Here is a 20,341-nt window from a genome sequence, read left to right on the forward strand (position 1 = left end):
TCTTCCTATTGTGAACATGGATGTGATATCTGGAGCTACGACAGCTATCCTGTGATAATGAGGTAAATGAATAAAGAATTTCAGAGACACAAGTCCTGACATCAGTGGCTAGCTAAACTAATATCAATAGCCACTAACCTTTTAACCTCTCATTATATAAGAAAAAGAAATCCCCTATTTGCCTTAGTGATTAGTTGTATTGTTATTTATAGCTGAAAATATTCCTGATACAATTTATAAAGTGTTTCAGGAAAAATTTTTAATGTTTTACATTTTAAACTAGCCTAAACCTATACTATTTTGTAAAAAGAGACACATTCCATTATCTGAAAGCAAGTCACTTACCTCATTCTTCCATAGGTGATACTGCAGCGCAAATGTAGTAAAGTCTCTTGGAACACAGAAAAACTTGCATTGTGTAGTAGAGCCATGAGAAGTATTTTTGACTTGTTCAAAGTTCTTATTAATCAATTCCAGTATCAAAGGATCAATAAGAAACACTGGTACATTTTGGTTGGATGTTAACATAATAAATTTTTTAACTGCACGCTGTTTGAGAGAAAAAGAATTCTCGTAATTCCAGTAAGCCAACACAACAGTCTATTTTATAACATTTTTAATTCATTAATTGCATAAGAATGCAGAGTATTTACCCAATAGATACCATGCTTATCGTTGTGCTAAAAAATACAAATGATTAAATAGCACATATGGTCTCTGCTCTCAATAAGCAGTCTTCTAAGAAAGATGAACATTTTCAATATAAGGTGAAATATGCTACAATACAAACATATACAACATATTATAAAAGTACAGACCAGTAAGCTACAAATTTACCATACATCAAAAGGATAAGACATTTCACAGAGGAAGTGGTATCTGACATGAAAATGTGGTGCTTACAAAATTATTCTCTTAGTATTAGCTAAATCTTTTCAAGCAAAATTGAGAGAACTATCCGTCAGCTTTTAAAAATCAGTCTTGTTAATCTTTCAAAAGCAAAATTCAGTTGTTTGTACCATTTTTCTTCATATCTGTAATGCTGCTTAATAATCTTTCTAAGCAAAAGACTCAGACCAAAATACACTGCCTGCTTGATGACTGCCATACATAATGTGCTTTTCTAATACCGCAATATTTCAAAATATAACTCTGCTGGGTAGTAAGTAGGGTCCCCTACTGAAAAAAACAAAAATTCAACAGTAGAATGAAAACGGACTAAATCACACTTAGGAATAAGTAATACCTAAGAACAGCAAGGATAAACAGAATATCTGGCATACACTATTGCTTAAAAGCCTACTTCAATGAAAGCAAGACTTATAGGAAAGTTTGCCTATCAAAAAGGTGCTTCATGAAATTAAGAATAAATTCTTATTCAGAAAATCTGAAGGAACTCATAAAAATATATACAAGATAAATAAATAGACGAAATATCAATTTTAAGGATAAATGATGAGATAAAGCTAAGAATCAGTCTCATTGTTTGTTTTTAGTGTAGAGTATTATGCAAATGCCAAGAATACAATAATCTCTGCCTTATAGACGTTTATTACCTCAGTGTGAGAAACAGCTAAGTAAAAAGTTAGGATAAACAATGTTACACCAAAAAATTCAACTTAGATGACACAAATTTCTTTAAAAATACAATTTAACAAAACTGCCACAAGATGAAACAAAATCTGAATTGCCCTATACCTATTAAAGAAACTGAATTTGTTAGGAAAAAAAAAAACTGCCCTCAAAACAACAAGGAAAAACTTCAGACTTAGACAGTTCACTGGTGAATTCTATCATTTTTAAGGAAGAATACCAATTCTACAAAAACTTTCTGAGAAAATGGAGCAGGAGAAAATACTTCCTATCTGATTTTAAGAGGCCAGTGCCATACTTAATAGCAAAACTTCTCACGCCTGTAATCCCAGCACTGTGGGAGGTCAAGGCAGGTGGATCACCTGAGGTCAGGAGTTCAGGACCAGCCTGGCCAACATGGTGAAACCCTGTCTCTACTAAAAATACAAAAATTAGCCAGGCGTGGTGGTGTGTGCCTGTAGTCCCAGCAACTCAGGAGGCTGAGGCAGGAGAATCACTTGAACCCAGGAGGTGGAGGTTGCAGTGAGCCGAGATCACAAGGTGGAGGTTGCAGTGAGCCGAGATCACATGGCTGCACTCCAGCCTGGGCGACAGAGAGACTTCATCTCAAAAAAAAAAAAAAAAAAAAAAAAAGCAAAACCTGACAAAGACATTACAAAAAAAAGTACAGTCCACCATCCCTCATGAACACAGATGCAAAAATACTTAATAAAATATTAGAAAATCAATTCCAGTAACTAAAAAAAGATAAAAAAGGAAAGTAAATATCATGACCAAGTAGTATTTATCCTAGGAATGAAAGGTTACTTTAGCATTTGAAAATCAATCAATAACATTTGACAAATCAACAGAAAAAAGTGAAAAACTATGATAATTTCAATATAGAAAAAAGCATTTGACAAAATTCAGTATCTATTCATGATTTAAAACTTTCAGCAAACCAGGAATAAAATACATCCTCAACTTGATGAAAGGCATGAACAAAAAATCTATTACTGAGTCGTGTGGGAGTTCTTCATATATCTTTGATACCATTCCTTTGTGAGATACATGTTTTACAAATATTTGCTACTCTGTGGCATGCTTATTCATTTTCTTAATAGTGTTTTTTGATGACTAGAAGTTTAAAATTTTAATAGTCCAATTTAGCTATTTTGTGTGTGTGTGTGTCTTTTAGGGTTATTACTTTCTGTGCTTTATACTAGGAAAAAAACAAGAAAGAAATGCTTTTGGAAGAAAGATGAGATAACAGAACTACTACATAAAAGGTACTTTAATGTTTGTTGAATGGATCTCAGGTTGGTGTTAAATACAAATATGATGAACACACTTATAGCTTCATTACCATTATTAATATAAATACAGATTAGGTCAGGGTCAAGCAGAGATTCTATAACTCACCTTCTAAACACATCCTCCAAGTTGTTATCAATACAATCATTAACGCTCCTTGGAAACGTGTCCAATTGATTCTAAATCCAATTAATTCTAAATCACTATTATCATCTGACCTTCAGTAACTCATTTTGTTTATAAGACTGGAAAACATCTTGTTGAAAAGAGATTATGCTGAGACCATAATAGCCCATTCATCTGCCTGTGTATTAAAATTTTATTAAAACCTAAAAAGTCTTGGCAGGACTTGTTCTTAGTAAAAGCCTAGTTCCTAATTATGATCATTTTCTTTTCTAAGTGCTCCCAAGTCATCTGTTTAATAACTCCATAAACATTGAGCCCTAGAATTTTACCAGGGCTCAATATCACACTATTGATGAGATTTCACCTTTTATTCCTTCTAAAAGTTTAGAAGTATGTTAGTACTTCTCCTTTCCTGTGATTTTGCAAATATAGTGATTCAGTGACCACATTTACAAATTTTTTTAGTCCCCTCAATGTAAAAGAGTATAAAGAGAACTCACTGAATGTGGTAAGCTGCTCTTCAACTTTTTGCTTGCGTACCGTGGAAGTAAAGACTTTGAAAAAAAATCCATTATTTTCTCCCACCTCAAGGATCATTTCTTGAATGAAAAGGATAGAGTCACGCTACTTTTTTCTATTATTTTAAGCTTTAAATTTTTCACAAATTCCATTTTAAAATGTATCAGTGAACCTGTACCTTCTCCGACTGCTCTATTTACTAAAAGGTTTGGGAATGTTGTCAGAATGTTGTCGGTTAATACTGATAAAGGAAAACCTTTTATCCAACTGAAGCTACTATGGCTTTAAATTTTTTGCTGAAATTGCTTTTCAGTGTACAGATGAAGACTCCTAATAAATGGCAAATCTGAAAAATATATGTTTCTCTAAGTATCATGACATCTTATAATGTTAAAATGTATGAAAGATCACCCCTGTTGCCTTTGGCTGTTAAATACTGAATTTTAAATCTCAGCAAATTACTTCAACCACAAGATGATAAATCAGGTCCAAGTATTAGGTGTATGTGTTTCCTAAGGGTGGGATGGAGGTAGAGAAGGGTTACAGAGAAGCATACAAAATACCTCTTTTTAATTTAATCTAAAATCTTTATAACTGTGACTGGGTAGTATAAATTCCAAGCATGTCATGCTTACCTTTATCCTCAGAATACCCTAAATTCACAGAGCAAAACAATTGCTATTTTTAATAAATTAAAAGTTTACATTGACACTTATAGACTAGAGAGCTGGGGAGCCTGATAATAGGATATCCCAGACTTTACTTCTAAACAGTAGTTCAAAATCTACTTGGTGTTAGCAATGATCTAAAATGACCACTGCTTGGTGATCTGAAAATCCACTTCTAATTTAAAGTGTTCCACATCTCTAGTTATAGAGAAGCCAAAGATGGAAGTGTATCAAGAAATATCTGGTCATTCCCATAATGTATACTAACAGAATAAATGTTGTGTTTTATTAGTAACCCAGCAATGTTTTTCTTTCTAAATTTAGTTTTAAAACATAGGAAAATATATTTTATCAATGTGTAGGTTCTGAAATTTCTAAAACAAAACAAGGATATATTGTATATATTGCTGGTTTCCCCTCAACTTATAAAGGAATATGTTGAATAGATTTTTATTCCTGATCATTACTTTTCCCTTATTCAAATAAATCTGATTCATATATTCATTCATTTAGGGAAAACACCATAGCTCAGTGAATGTGGGTTTTAGAGGCAGACAGAATCTGGTCTTACCAAATTATCAGCCAACTAAGTTTAATCTCTCTAAGTGAATTGAGAGTAACAATATTTACTCACTTCTTGAAGTTTCTATAAGGACTAAATAAGACATTGCATAAAGCACTTGGTAAAGGGCCTGTTCCTTACCTGCCACTACCAACCGGCCACCCACCACACAAGGTAGCGATTATTATTGCCATCATTCAACAAATACTTACGGAGTAAATGAATGAACTAAATGAACATTATAATTGAGAAATTTCTTGTTTATTCTACATACCCACTGTGTGCTATCAAATCCAATTCGGCTTCCTTTGGATTTTGACAAACCAGCTCCATTCTAGGAAGATAACAAAAGCACTTTTTAGTAAATTCAAAGCCCAGCATGCAACATTACATTTCAGTTCGGCATGAGATTCAAAATATAATTAGCTTATAATCATTAAAAAGCATTATCAAATATCTATTTTTCATATAGTCATGAGCTAAGAATTCTACATTTTTATGATATAAAAATCCAAGATGGAAAACATCGATAGATTTGTAGTAAGTTAATTAAGTTATTAAATAATAAGGTAGACATGGTCAACATCTCTGAACCAATTAATTTCCATCAATGAATGGCAAACTCTTTGGAATTAGGGTTTGTCTGTTAAGGTCTATGTCTATATCTGCAATCTCAACATATCGCCATATATAAAATTAGTGTTTGTAGACTTTGGCAAAGTGATAAAGTATAATAATGTTTATTGAAGAGCTCGTGTGTTTGACACTTCCATATATCAATTATGTATACTCATTGATCCCTCACAACAATCCTGCAAGGTAAACATTATTATTTGTTTTGCAGATAGCACCAGTATGCACGCTTTACCTAACATACATCGTAATTTTGAATGTTGAAGTTTTTATAAAAAATATTTCAGGTCTAGAGCATCAGAAGAAAGAAAATTATTATGAGTTTTCATCTGGTAGCCCCAAAATACTTTAGAGTAAGAGGAGAAAGAATGTCTGATGTTGTAGAGACAAAAGGAAGAATGTTTCAAGCGTAAAGAAGATCCAAATAAGTTTCTTATGCCTTGAGTGCATACTTTATCTATAAGCTATAGATAGGAGGATGCTGAAGAACGATTAGAGTAGTCTCACCCTACAAATGAAATGTGCTCCAAGTTCCTAAACCTCATTTCCCCATTAAACCTCATATTCAAGGGTAGGGACAAAGTCCAATCCATCTTTGTATCACCAGTAGCACCTAGGATAGTGCTTGATGATTTTTATAGCTTAGTAAAGGTTTGTTAATTGGAAGGAGAGAGGAAGGGATGGAGAGATGAATATACTAAGTAATTAAGACTGAGCCAGAATTGGTCTCTCCTCACAAGCTCTGCAATTTAGCCAATAACATTTTAATACTAAGGGATGTTTGAGAAAAAAACAACTGTAATCTTGAAACCTGAAAAGAGACTGCAAACATTGTAATACAGCTACTTGTTCACCTTAGTCCTACATTAGTTGATTAGAAATACAGCTCAGCTATATTTCTGAGCTGTTCAATTTGTTGAGTTTGGGATAAGCAAATTTCTAGTGAGCTAGCATGTTATTTTTATATAGCTTTATTGAGATATAATTCACATACCATAAAATCTGCCTTTCTAAGGTGATTTTTAGTATGTTTAGAGTTGTGCAACTATTACCACCATCTAATTCCAGAATATTTTAATCACTCCAAAAAGAAACTATGTTCCTATTAACAGCCACTCCCCTTTCCTCCTCCACTCAGCCCCAATCATAACACTAATTATCTTCTCTGTGGATTTGCCCATTATGGACACTACATAAAAATGGAATCATATATGTGGCCTTTTACATCTGGTTTTTCACTAAGCATGATGTTTTCAAAGTTCATTCATGCTGTGGCATGTATCAGTACTTCATTTCCTTTTATGGCTAATATTCCATTGTATATTCATTCATTAGTTGATGAACATTTAGGTTATTTCCAGCTTTTGGCTATTATGAAAAATGCAATAGGAAATATTCATGTTTCATAATCATTCTCTTGTATACACTGACAACTTTCCTCCATCTGACTTCATTTTATTTGCTCAGCAAAGGCCAACTTTCTACTTATTCTGCACCTGCAACTGTGCAGCTAATGTGGCTGCTGACTGATATCACTTTATTATTATTACTATTATTATTGAGACAGGGGTCTCTGTTGCCCAGGCTGGAGTGCAGTGGCGTGATCACGGCTCACTGCAGCCTCAACCTTCCAGACTCAAGTGATACTCCTACCTCAGTCTTCCTAGCAGCCGAAACTATAGAGGCATGCACTACCACACCTGGCTAATTTTTGTATTTTTCATAAAGACAGGTTGTCACCATATTGCCTAGGCTGATCTCAAGTGATCCACTTGCTTCCGCCTCCCAAAGTGCTGGGATTCCAGGTGTGAGACACCATATCTGGCTGATGTCACTTTAAATTCATGACTACTAATCCCAAGTGGGGCTTTAATTCCGCCCAGAAATCATACTACATTCCCCTTGTGTATTAACTGTCTCATTCTCCTAGACGACTTTTCCCCCTTTTTTCTAACACCTCCCTATCCTATCTTTCAACTTATGGCATTGCTTTCTATTTCACTGAGAAAAAAGAAATTTGAAAATAATTTTCAAAAACCCCCACCACATCTTCCCACCTACTGTACAAGAATTATATCCATATAATACACCTTCCCTTCTGTCATAACAGATGAATTGTCTATGTTCCTATCTAAGGCCAGCCTCTCCACTTATGCACTAAATCCCATCCCCCCTTGACTGGACAAAGACATTGCTCCAGCAATTTTTCTTTCTCTGATGGATCATTCCCATCAGTATACAAACATGACTATTATTTATTCCATCTTAAAACACTAATAATTAAAACAAAACACAAAAACTTCTCAACTCCTCTTTTCCCAAAGAACAACTTTCTGCCCCCATTACAGCAAAACTCCTAATGGGTTGTCTCTTCTCATTGCCTCCAATTCCTCTCCTCCCATGAACTCACTTCATTTTAAATTCACTCTGCTGAGCATCATCAAGATCACCAATGACCTGAACATTGCTAAATCCAACGGTCAATTATCAATACTTATCTTATTTGATATACCAAGAATTGTTGACAACCTCTGCCTCACTGAAATCACACTTCATTCACTTAGCTCTCTGTATCACCATATTTCTGTTTTTTCTCTGTTTCTCTCTGGCTGCTTCTTTAACTTGTCGGTTCTTCCTACTTCCCTGATGTGTTGGAGGGTCCCAAAGCTCAGATGTTGACACTTTCTTTCTCCCCCTTTAAAAATCTATATTCACTTCCTTAGTATCTCATCTAGTCATATGGCTTTAAATACCATCTATATGCTTACAACACTCAATTTGTACTCCCAACCCACTCTACCCAGACTTATATAGCCAATTGTCTATTCACCTTCTTCATTTGAATGTCAAATAGGCACCTGATGTGCTTTGGATCTGTGCCCCACCAAATCTCATACTGAATTGTAATCCCCAGTGTTGGAGGCGGTACCTGGTGGGAGGTGACTGTATCATGTAAACAGTTTCTTGTGACTGATTTAGCACCAACCCTTTGGTGCTGTTCTTGTGATAATGAGTGAGTGAGTTATCCTGAGATCTGACTGTTTAAAAGACTGTAGCACCTCCTCCCTCTCTCTCTTCTTCCTGCTCCAGCCATATGAAGTGCTGGTTCTGCCTTCACCTTCTGCCATGATTCTAAGTTTCCTGAGGCCTTCACAGAAGCCAAGCAGATGCCAGTATCATGCTTCCTGTACAGCCTCTAGAACCACGAGACAATTAAACTTTTCTTTATAAATTACCCAGTCTCAGGTGTTTCTTTACAGCAATGTGAGAACAGACTAACTACAGAAAATTGGTACCAGGAAAGCAGTATTGCTGTAAGGTGTCTGAAAATGTGGAAGTAACTTTGGAACTGGGTAATAGGCAGAGGGAAAGTTTGGAGGGCTCAGAAGAAGATAGGAAGATGAGGGAAAATTTGAAACTTCCTAGAGACTTGTTGAATGGTTGTGATCAAGATGCTTATAGTGATATGGACAATGAAGCCCAGGCTAAGGAAGTCTCAGATGGAAATCAGGAACTTATTGGGAGGTGAAGCAAAAGTCACTTTTGTTATGCCTTAGCAAAGAACCTGGCTGCATTGTGCCCTGGCCCTAGAGATCTGTGAAACTCTGAACTCGAGAGTGATAGTTTAGGGTACCTGGAAGAAGAAATTTCTTTTTTTCTTTTTTTTGAGACAGAGTTTCACTCTTGTTGCCCAAGCTGGATTGCAGTGGTATGATCTTGGCTCACTGCAACCTCCGCTATCCAGTTTCAAGCAATTTTCCTGCCTCAGCCTTCTGAGTAGCTAGGATTACAGGCACCCATCACCACACCCAGCTAATTTTTGTATTTTTAGTAGAGACAGGGTTTCACCATATTGGCCAGGCTGGTCTCGAACTCCTGACCTTGTGATCCACCCAACTCGGCCTACCAAAGTGCTGGGATTATAGGCATGAGCCACCATGCCCAACCCAGAAGAAATTTCTAAGCAGCAAAGAGTTCAAGATCTGGCCTGGCTGCTTCTAACAACCTATGCTCATATGTGTGAGCAAAGAAATGACATAAAATTGGAACTTATATTTAATAGGGAAGCAGGGCATACATGTTTGGAAAATTTGCAGCCTGGCCATGTGATAGAAAAGAAAAGTCTATTTTCAGGGGAGGAATTCAAGCAGGCTGCAGAAATTTGCATTAGCCAAGAAAATGGGGAAAAGGCTTTGAAGTCATTTCAAAGACCTTGGAGGTAGCCCCTCCCATCACAGGCCAGGAGACGTAGGAAGGAAGAATAGTTTGGTGGGCCAGGCCCAGTGCCTGCCACCCTGAGTAGCCTCAAGACACTGCTTCCTGCATTCCAGCTGCTCTAGAGACAGCCATGGCTCAAAGGGGCACAGGTATAGCTGAGGCTGCTTCAGAGGGTGCAAGCTGTAAGCAGGTGCACACAGTGCAAGAGTTGAGGCTTAAGAGCCTCTGCCTAGATTTCAGAGGATGTATGGAAAAGCCTGGATGTCCAGGCAGAAGCTTGCTGCTAATGGAGCCCTCATGGAGAACTCTACTAGAATAGTGTGGAAGGGAAATGCAGGGTTGAAGCTCCCACAGAGAGCCCCCACTGGGGCACTGCCTACTGGAGCTGTGAGAAGAGGGCCACAGTCCTCCAGACCCCAAAGTGGTAGATCCACCAGTAACCTGCATGGTACACCAGGAAAAGCTGCAGGCACTCAATGTCAGCCCATGAGAGCAGTTGTGGGGGCTGAACCCTGCAAAGCCACAGGGTCTGAGCTGCCCAAGGCCTTGGGAGCCCACCCCTGTGTGCCCTGGACATGAGACATGGAGTCAAATTTTGGGGTTTTAAGACTTAATGAGTAACCTGCTGGGTTTTGAGCTTGCATGGGGCCTGTAGCCCCTTTCTTTTGGCCAATTTCTCCCTTTTGGAACAGGAGTATTTACCCAATGACTGTACCCCCATTGAATCTTGGGAGTAACTAACTAATTTTTTATTTTACAGGCTCATAGGTGGAAGGGACTTGCCTTGTCTCAGATGAGACTTTGAACTATTGAGTTAATGTTGGAATAAGTTAAGACTTTGAAGGACTGTTGGGAAGGCATGATTGTATTTTGCAATGTGAAAGGACCATGAGGTGTGAGGGGCCAGGGGCAGAATAATATGGTTTAGATCTGTGTCCCCACCAAATCTCATGTCAAATTGTAATCCCCAGTGTTGGAAATGGGGCCTGGTGGGAGGTAATTGGATTGTGGGGACAGTTTGTCATGAACAGTTTAGCACCATCCTCTTGGTGCTATTCTTGTGATAGGGAGTGAGTGAGTTCCCCTAAGATCTGGTTGTTTAAAAGTGTGTAGCATCTCCCCACTCTCTCTTTTCCTCCTGCTCTGGCCATGTGAGGTGCGGGCTCCCCCTTCACCTGCTGCCACGATTGTAAGTTTCCTGAGGCCTCCCCAGAAGTTGAGCAGATGCTAGCATCATACTTCCTCTACAGCCTGCAGAACCATGAGCCAATTAAACCTCTTTTCTTTATAAATTACCCTGCCTCAGGTATTTCTTTACAGCAATGAAAGAACAGATTAATATAGCACCTTAAACTTAACACGTACAAAAAAACTCCTGATTTTCACCATTCCTCAAACTTGCTCTTTCCAGTCTCATCCATCTCAGTAAACAGCAATTTGCCATTGCAATTACTTAGGACAAAAATACTAGAGTTATCCTTGACTTGCTTCTGTCACTCTAATACCCTATATCGAATCCATCAACAAATCCTGAAAACTGTACTTTCCATTTCTCACCAACTCTACCATCAACTCTCTTGTCTAAATCATTATCATCTCTTGTGTAAATTATTAGAATAGCCTTCTAACTGGTCTCTCTGTGTATTAGTCCATTTTCACGCTGCTGATAAAGACATACCTGAGACTGGGCAACTTACAAAAGAAGTTTAATGAACTCACAGTTCCAAGTAGCTGGGGAGGCCTCACAATCATGGCAGAAGGTGAAAGGTACGTCTTACATGGCAGCAGACAAGAGAGAATCAGAATCAAGCAAAAGGAGAAATCATCAGATCTCCCCTTATAAAATCATCAGCTCTCATGAGACTTATTTGCTACCACAAGAACAGTATGGGGGAAACCACCCCCATGATTCAATTATCTCCCACCAGGTCCCCCCACAGCACATGGGAATTATGGGAGCTACAATTAAAGATGAGATTTGGGTGGCGACACAGCCAATCCATTCTCATCAAAGTGGCCAGACTACTTGTTTTAAAACAATAGTCAGATCATGTCCACATAGCTCAAAACCTTCCTGTTTCCCAGTCTCACTCAGGATAAAAGGTCAAAGTCCTTACAATGGCTTACAAGACCCTAAGTAACAGGAAACTCTAACCTTACCTACTATTCTCCCCATCACTCATTTGTCTACAGCCACATTGATCTTTATGCTGTTCTCAAAACTGACAGACATATTCCTGCTGCAGGACTTTTGTATTTTCTTTGCTTTCTACCTAGTATGCTTCTACTGTAGACATCAAAATACTCATTCTCTTTGAACAGGCTGTGTCTTCTATTTGTAATGGCCTTTCTATCCTTCTTCACCTGAAGAACTCCTCATCCTACAAGACCAACTCAAATTATTATTTCATCCATGAAATATTCAGTAATAGCCTTCCCAAGTATGTTATTCAGTAGTCTCTCTTCCCTGTAAACCTTATACTTACCTAAGCTTGAAGGGTCAAGGTTAAGGACATTGGAGGGTCCAGTTTTATAGGGCCTGAAGATTATACCATTTTGTTAGTACCCCCCCACCCAGTTTTTTTTTGAGATGGAGTCTCATTCTATCACCCAGGCTGGAGTGCAGTGGCGTGATTTTGGCTCACTGCAACCTCCGCCTCCTGGGTTCAAGCGATTCTCATGCCTCAGCTTCCTGAATAGCTGGGATTACAGGCAGGCATATGCCACAACACCCAGCTAATTTTGGTATTTGGGGTAGAGACAGGGTTTCACCATGTTAGCCAGGCTGGTCTCGAACTCCTGACCTCAGGTGATCCACCCGCCTCGGCCTCCAAAAATGCTGGGATTACAAGCATGAGCCACTGTGCCCAGCCGTCGGCCCTTCTTAAGAAAGAATGTAAAAATAACTTTTGCAAATGTTACAAAAATAAATCGCTTTGTAAACAGATTCCTAAGGCCCCTGCAAGTCCCCTGCAAGTGAGGGGCCCTGAAGTTTAAATTTCATTATCTTAATGTTTAATCCGTCTCTGGAAAGCAAGAGTTATTGGCACTCAGTGGCAGCTACAGTGGCTGCAACTGTAGCTATACAGGAAGATGCAGTCACTGTCAACCAATGACCCTACAAGTAGAGAACCAAGAGAATAAATAATCTGACCTCTCTCTTTCCAGTTTGCAATCTCCAGCCGTATCCCATTGGCTAAACCCAACAGGAAACCAAAGGGCAAGGGAGCTCAGCTAATATAATCCATAAAGGTCTGCCTCCCCAAGAACAGAGTATGGTAAAGAGAGAATTTGGAGAGCAAACAGTATATCCAGCATGCTATGCTAAGAAGTTTGGTTCTTATTCCATAGGTATACTATGCAGAGAATAACTTGGATCAGATCTGCATCTAAGAAAAGTATCTCTGACAACAGTACAGAAGAAAGATTACAAAGGCTAGATACTAGAGAACAGAAAAGTTATGAAGTGTGCTTTGAAAAAAGAGGTAACATATATTGTTATTGTTTGTTTATATGTCTCTTTATGTTTCTTAACCTCTCTCCCCTTCATCCCCCAAATTTCCCAATTTGTGAGTTCCTAGACATAAGGATTGAACTTCACTGATCATTTGTTTCATAGCCTATTACTGTGCTTGGCACATAGTAAGCTTTCAACAAATACTTGAAAAATGAATGGCAGAATGTTCTGAAAGAAATGCCATATAAAGTCAACTGGTTAAAAAAAAATATTCTGACACACTGCCTATGAGATATTTGGAGTAAAAATTTATGGGAAATGAATAAATGAGTAAACAGATGGAATCAGATGCCAATAACAACTGGTAGAAAAAGTCTGGTAGCAACTGAACTCTAGTGATAACTGGGTCAAATAAAGATATATTATCAAAGAAAAAGCATCCAGAAAGTAGGAGGTGAAGACTTAAGAAAAAATTCTATCATTTTTGAAATGCAGTATCCAACAGTGTTTCTTATAGAAACCCTCAAACCAAATTCCTAATTCAGCATGATCATTAATTATGCTCATATAGAATCAAACAGTAGTACTTTCAGAAAAAATTAAGTCTTCAATAACTGTCTTTTTCAATTGCTTATAAGCTTGCAAACCTAAGGATCAGAAACACTGACCATTGCCAATTCCACAACCCTCCAGATAGCCTTCCACTTCTGCCTCTCAGTGTTTCTCCTTTCAGTAGAAATATTTCTCTTTTATTTACTCCCAAGCCACTGCAGTTCTTAGATTTATTAGTGAATCACTCATAAATGTGACCTTAAATGGTAGAAAAGCTGTGATTCTTAATAATCAAAACTGGCCAGAAAACCTACAAACCTACACAGCCTAATGTTTGAGAATAAATGAAAAAATGGAAAGACTACAAAAACACCCTTCAATTCTAATGAAAGAAATTATATCACATTTCTCCTGGATAATAGCAGGAGTGAGAGGGTGGTAGAAGAAGTGGGGCAGTAGTATTTATTAAAGTTTACCACATTGGATCAAGCTATCAAATATAATATTCTTCCTCCAGAAATGACCTATATGTTATCCTTGAAGGCAAAATGGAAGAAGCCCAAAAGTGAAAAAAGATAAAGGGAAAATCATATTTCTTGCATAATTTTAGCAAGTAACTAACCAACTAAAAATATTCAAAAGCCTTTGTTGCACATGATCTAAATGGCTACAAGACTGATTTCCATTTCTAATAATGGCATATAAAATTGCTCACTGTGAATGACTACTGCCAAACTTGAAATCCAAACTCCCCTTTCAACTCTCTCCTCCCTCCTTCTAACCAAACATACATAGGCCACTAAATAGAATGCAAAATAAGATATCTCAGCACCCAATTCTATAAGTGGGCTCCTAGATAATACAAACAGCTGATTACTGCAGGCACTGGTGCTGCTCATTGGACTAAGTCAAGAACAATAAAAAGGCTTGGATCACTCAATGCCTAATACAAACATAGTTCATTGGCTTTGTCTTCCCTCCACATAGGCATCAATATTTGACAATTTTCTGTTGTGCTACGGCATTCCTTAAAGCCATCTCATTTCATATCTTATCACTCATTTCTTTTGAACAAATTTATATTTACATGTTGGAATAGCTGTATGAATAAATACAAGTTTTAGGACCTGATTGGCAATCTTGAACTTAAGAAACTTAACATATCTGGACCCCAGTTAACTTGGTTTATGAAAAAGTAAAAAATATAAGCTTATAGGGACACTATAAGAATTTACTACAATTGTATTTGTCAAACTGCAATGTAAACCTTAAAAGTACTAGAAAATGTAAGCTACTGATAGTTATCATCTACCATGTATCAGACACTAAGTGAGACATATCACATACATTATCTCAACCAGCAATGTTGCCATTAGACCCATTTAAAGAAACTGGTGCTCAAAGTGACTTGCTGAAAGCCAAACAATTGCATGAGGACTATGTAGTGCCCAAACTCAAAAATTATTGATACTGCCATGTCTATCAAATCATGAGTTTCATGAGTAGGGCCTGTGTTCTATTTATCTCTGTATTCCTAAGTACACTGTGTAAGACGAGTGATCAATAAATACGGATTAAATGAGCACACACAATTATCATACTATCCTGTTGGTTGCATAAAAACAGTGAACAATGAAAATTCTCTTCAGGGTCCTAGAAACATGTCCTTTCCATTCTGGTGTGAGCCGCAAGCCAACTACTTGAAAGTTGGCGCCCACAGACAATGCTCACAAGGACACTACACTAAAGCAGTTTGTATTTCCAAGACCTGAAGGGTTGTTCTGGAATCTGAAGAGTCAATTCTACCCGTCTATGAAATTTTAGCAGACCCAATAAATATAATATACTAGTTCTTTATCTTCAATGCTAACATGATAACTGGATTATTCAGATCCCATTTGGAGGATCATAGAAAAGCTAGGCTTGTCTAACCAGCTAGGACCAAGAGTAATTCTGTGCTAAGGTCCTCAAAATGGTCAAAAGTAAGTCTCCTTAAACTCCAAGGTAGCCAGTACTAGAGTATTCTTTCCCGAAAAGCCTGAAAGCTTTGCAGTCCTTCTTACCATGGTGCTGCAGGCATTTACTGCTACTAAATTTGGGTTGGAATCAAAGATAAAATCAATTTTTCATCCCTATCTCTAACACATAATCTCAAGGGTCTCTGAAAATTACCTTGAAGTTCAAGGATGACTTAGAATCTTGGTTTTTATGTTGATGACGCTAACCTATAATTTCACACTGATCAAGACTATGATTCCATACTCTTTGGCTACCAAATCAAACATTTAATTGAACTATAAATAATTTTTACATGAATTTATTTATCTAAGCATATCCCACAAAACACTGCTCATTGAACAATAGAGGAATGCAATTCAGATGTAATCAGTAAACAAAGTTAACAATAGTTCAGGTTCTCTTCCTATGTCAGAAGAAAACCATTAGAAAACTGAGGATGCATCTATACTTCACTAAAGTTTGAGTTCAAAAACGCTGCGTATAAGTGAGATTTATAAGTTTAACAAAAACCCAAAAGCTTCAAAATTTTCCACAATGACATTGAAATAAATTTAAAAGTTGGTATCTTTAGCATCTAATTAGTCTAACTATCCTTACTATTTTTATTTTACATATGTACATATTTATTTATTTATTTATTTTTTGAGACAGCGCCTCCCTCTCTTGTCCATCCAGGAGTTCAGATCTTAGCTCACTGTAAACTCAAACTCCTGGGCTCAAAGGGATTCTCTCACCTCAGTGTCCCAAGTAGCTAGGACTAAAGGCATGCACCACCACACCCAGCTAATTTTCTTATTTTTAGCAGAGATGAGATCTCACTATGTTGCCCAGGCTGGTCTTGAATTCCTGGGCTCAAGCGATCCTCTCGTCTAAGCCTCCCAAAGTGCTGGGATTACAGGTAGGCACCTGGTCTCCTTACTATTTTTAAATAAAGCATTGTTTTTTCCTACTGGCATAGAGAAACTGCTTGTATTCCTTACAGACAGTATCCTGTTTTCACACTATAACATACAGGAAGCATCTATACTCTCATCAGCATCTGTCCCAAATTAAATTATAAATATTGGGCAGGAAGAAACCACCTCATTGTTTCTATTGCCTTGGCAAAATACTCTACAAATTGTGACTTTTAAATAACAGTTTCTGAACTCATGAGTAAATTTAAAAATTCCATTTTAAAGGATACAATTACTGGGCTACAAACGGTTTAATATAATTTCCATATGTTAAAAAAAAAATTTTAAGACACGGTCTCCCCCTGTTACCCAGGCTGGAGTGCAGTGGCGCAATGACAGCTCACTGCAGCCTTGAATCTCCCAAGCTCAAGTGATCCTCTCACCTCAGCCTCTTGAATAGCTGGGACTACAGGCACACGCCACCATGCTGGGCTAATGTTTGTGTTTTTTGTAGAAATGGGGTTTCACCATGATGCCAAGGCTGGTTTCAAACTCTTGGGCTCAAGCAATCTGCACACCTCAGTGTCCCCAAATTCTGGGACTACAGGTGTGAGCCACTGCACCCACTCCATATATTTCAATAAAATAAAAATAATCTGTGATATTTTAGAACTTAGATGTTATAATGTCTACCTATTATCAAAAGTAAACATAAAAAACAAGAATCTAGTATGAATAATGAACTTTACAAAATTAATGGTATATAAAGGTTACCTGAACTTTAATTACATACCACTTCTGTTCAAAGATTATATTTTCTTTAATGAATAAGGCATTATTACTAAGGCAGTTTGTATGGTATGGACACAATACAACAAATAGTATTTTTCATTATAAAATTAAAAAATAATAATAATAGTCAATTTTTACTGGTTTCTTTCTGTATAACATGCATTGTTCCAAATAGTTTATGTATATCAATTCATTTAAGCTTCACAAGTCTACGAGGTGGTACTGTTATTGCCTCCCATTTTGTAGATAAGGAAACAAAGGCATTTAGAAGTCAAGTAATTAACTCAAGATCCCACAGCTAATAAGCAGTATAGATGAGGTTTAATCTCAAACTGATGTTCATGCTCTCAACAACTATGTTACATTGCCACCAAGGGAAAAGGGTTGAGACAGCAGTTCTTTATTAGAATTTAATATATAATTAAGATGGGATTTTTAAAGTAATGGGTAATTCAATAAGGGATATTGGGACAATTGGTTAATCATTGTGGAAAAATGTAAGTTAGATGTCTAATTCATACCTCATACTAAAATAAATTCATTTTAGTGAAAAAATTTAAACATTAAATAGACAAAAATACAGTTAAATATTCCCATAATCTTGGGCTACTTATAACATAAAAAACAGATGCCCTAAGGAAAACAGATCTTGACATCTGTCTACTTATACATTAAGTACTAATTTATTGAGGGAGTACATCATGAATATAAAGTTAAAAGGCAAATTACAAGTCAGGAAAAATATTTGAAATATATATGATGAAGGTTTAATATTCTTCAAACTATAAAGAACAGCTACAGAAAAAGACAACATCATCAGGAACATATATGAAAGACACAAATAAGAAGAAGTAAGAATACAACTAAAAAGAACCAATATACATATAGAAAGAGGTTTAACCCCACTAGTAATCAAAGAAACGACCTCTGATGGAGTTGAATAGCTTTCAGTTTCTGAATATTACGAACACTAAAAATTAATGAATGAGGTTTTGGGGTAGACTCCTCAGGTTCATCTTCCCCACTTAATAACTAGGTGATATTGGGAAAATTAGTAAGTCTCTCAAAACCTCAATGTTTTTGCTGGAAAAACAGGAAGAAAAAGATCTACTCAACTTGTTTTAAGAATTAAATGTTGGTAAAGTGCTTCGCATAGGGCCTACTCAATCAAGCACATCAAAAAATGTTAGCTGCTATGGCAGGCACTATAGGTAAGCTGACCTGACACCCATTCCCAAACCCCTTCTCTTTTGCAATCTCTATTATAGAGTCTAGAAAAGCTAAATAACAATAGTAAAACCTTACTTCCCCAGATTCTCTTATATTTGGGAATCTGCTGGCCACTGTCACAAAAGTAGAAGCCTGCTAGATCACACTATTATTCCTTCTAGCCTTGACTTTAACACAGGAAATACCAAGAGAATTTTAGAGGCTCTAGACTTACAGATATGGACAGACAATCCCTCTATTTGTTTAAGCTACTATTAGCCAGCCATCTCTAACTGAAACAGATGCCATTATTATTGTTATTCCTATTTATGAAAAGATATGAGAAATCAGGCATACTGCTTATCCTTATGAAGGATAACTTTGTAATATATAACAAAAATCTAAAATGTCATATTAGATCTAGAATTTCTACTCTAGGACTTTATCCTAAGAAAATAATGAGGAAAGGGTTGAAGATGTCACAGAAAGACATTCATTGGATAAACAGCCAAGATCAAAAGTAGAATCAGTATAGTCTGTTATTTTTAAAATTATATAGCCTGGAAAAAATGGAGCTAGGGACATTAGAGGTCAGCTATACACATTAGATATTGGGTGGTTTGGATAGGTAAATTATTTCACATCTCTGTTAACAGTTTTGGTTTTCCAGGCCAGTTGCAGTGGCCCATACTTGTAATCCCAGCACTTTGGGAGCCTGAGGTGACAGAACTGCCTGAGGCCAGGAGTTCAAGACCAGCCTGGGCAACACAGCGAGACCCCATCTCTACAAAAAATTTTTTTTAATTAGTCAGGCGTGATGGCATGTGCCTGTTGTCCTCCTAACAACTCAGGAGATTGAGGCAGGAGTACTGCTTGAGCCCCAGAGTTCAAGGTTACAGTGAGCTATGATTATGCCACTGTACTTCAGCCTGGGTGACGAAGCGAGATCCTCTCTTAAAAAAAGAAAAGTTTCAGTTTTCTCATCTGTCAAAATTAGGTCTAATAACCCCATGTAACAATGCTGCATAATAAACTTCCCCCAGTCTTATGGCTTATAAGCATCTATTTCCTCCCTCACAAATCTGTGAGTCAGCTGGGCAGCTATGCTTTGGTCTGCTCCATACATTTTTCTCTTCTCCTATAGGTCAGGGGAGCATAAAAACTAAGTCAAATCACAACAGCCTATTCGAAGCTTCTGCACATGTCTGTTAACATTCTACTGGTCAAGCCCAACATAAAAAAGGCAGGGAAGTATACTCCACTCTAGTTGAGGAGGGGCGCAAAGTGATTAATTCTGATGAATAGTTCTAATTAAGAAATGAGGATAAAAACATAAAAACAAACAAAAAATTTTTTTCTTCCCCATGATTGTTTTTAGGATTAAACTGAGCATGGAAAGCATCTAGTACAATTCTCAGTAATGGTAGTAATTATTATAATACACCCCAGAGGGAGTGTTTGGCAACTTTTCACAACGTAACAACACCATCTCAACTTCGGAATTCCTTATCTGGGATATTCTACGGAATCTTCAGAAGCTATTGATTTCCACATCACTGTCTCTACTTTATTCCTATACATACAGATAAAGGTAAGTCATACCATTATACTTCCCCAGTAGGTACTAAATTAAAATATATGCTGCACTAAAATAAACTAATTTTGACATTTTATCAAAATTATTTATCATTGAGTTCATTTAAATGAAGGATAATCTGTTTAACAAAATAATAATTTTTAAATAACTAGCTCAGGAAATTCCAATAGATTAAACATCCTTGAAACTTAGCACCTCTGTCTTTAG

The 20,341-nt window shown here is 36.9% G+C and overlaps 1 protein-coding gene across 10 annotated transcripts in view; it reads right to left on the reverse strand.

Annotated features, from left to right (window-relative positions):
- FKTN (fukutin) overlaps positions 1 to 20,341 on the reverse strand; it is a 101,474-nt gene that overhangs the window by 63,704 nt on the left and 17,429 nt on the right. For all 10 annotated transcript variants that reach the window (XR_010148600.1, XR_008537300.2, XR_010148601.1 and 7 more), the window contains 2 exons: positions 5,036 to 5,095; positions 346 to 549 (listed from right to left, as the gene is read on the reverse strand). Coding sequence is in view for 7 of the 10 variants with exons in the window: in XM_009457061.5 (XP_009455336.2) it covers positions 346 to 549; positions 5,036 to 5,095 (264 nt within the window). In the remaining 3 variants the exon portion in view is untranslated. The remainder of the gene's footprint in view (positions 1 to 345; positions 550 to 5,035; positions 5,096 to 20,341) is intronic.

This window comes from Pan troglodytes, chromosome 11 (genome assembly GCF_028858775.2).
Source record: "Pan troglodytes isolate AG18354 chromosome 11, NHGRI_mPanTro3-v2.0_pri, whole genome shotgun sequence".
NCBI lineage: Eukaryota > Metazoa > Chordata > Mammalia > Primates > Hominidae > Pan > Pan troglodytes.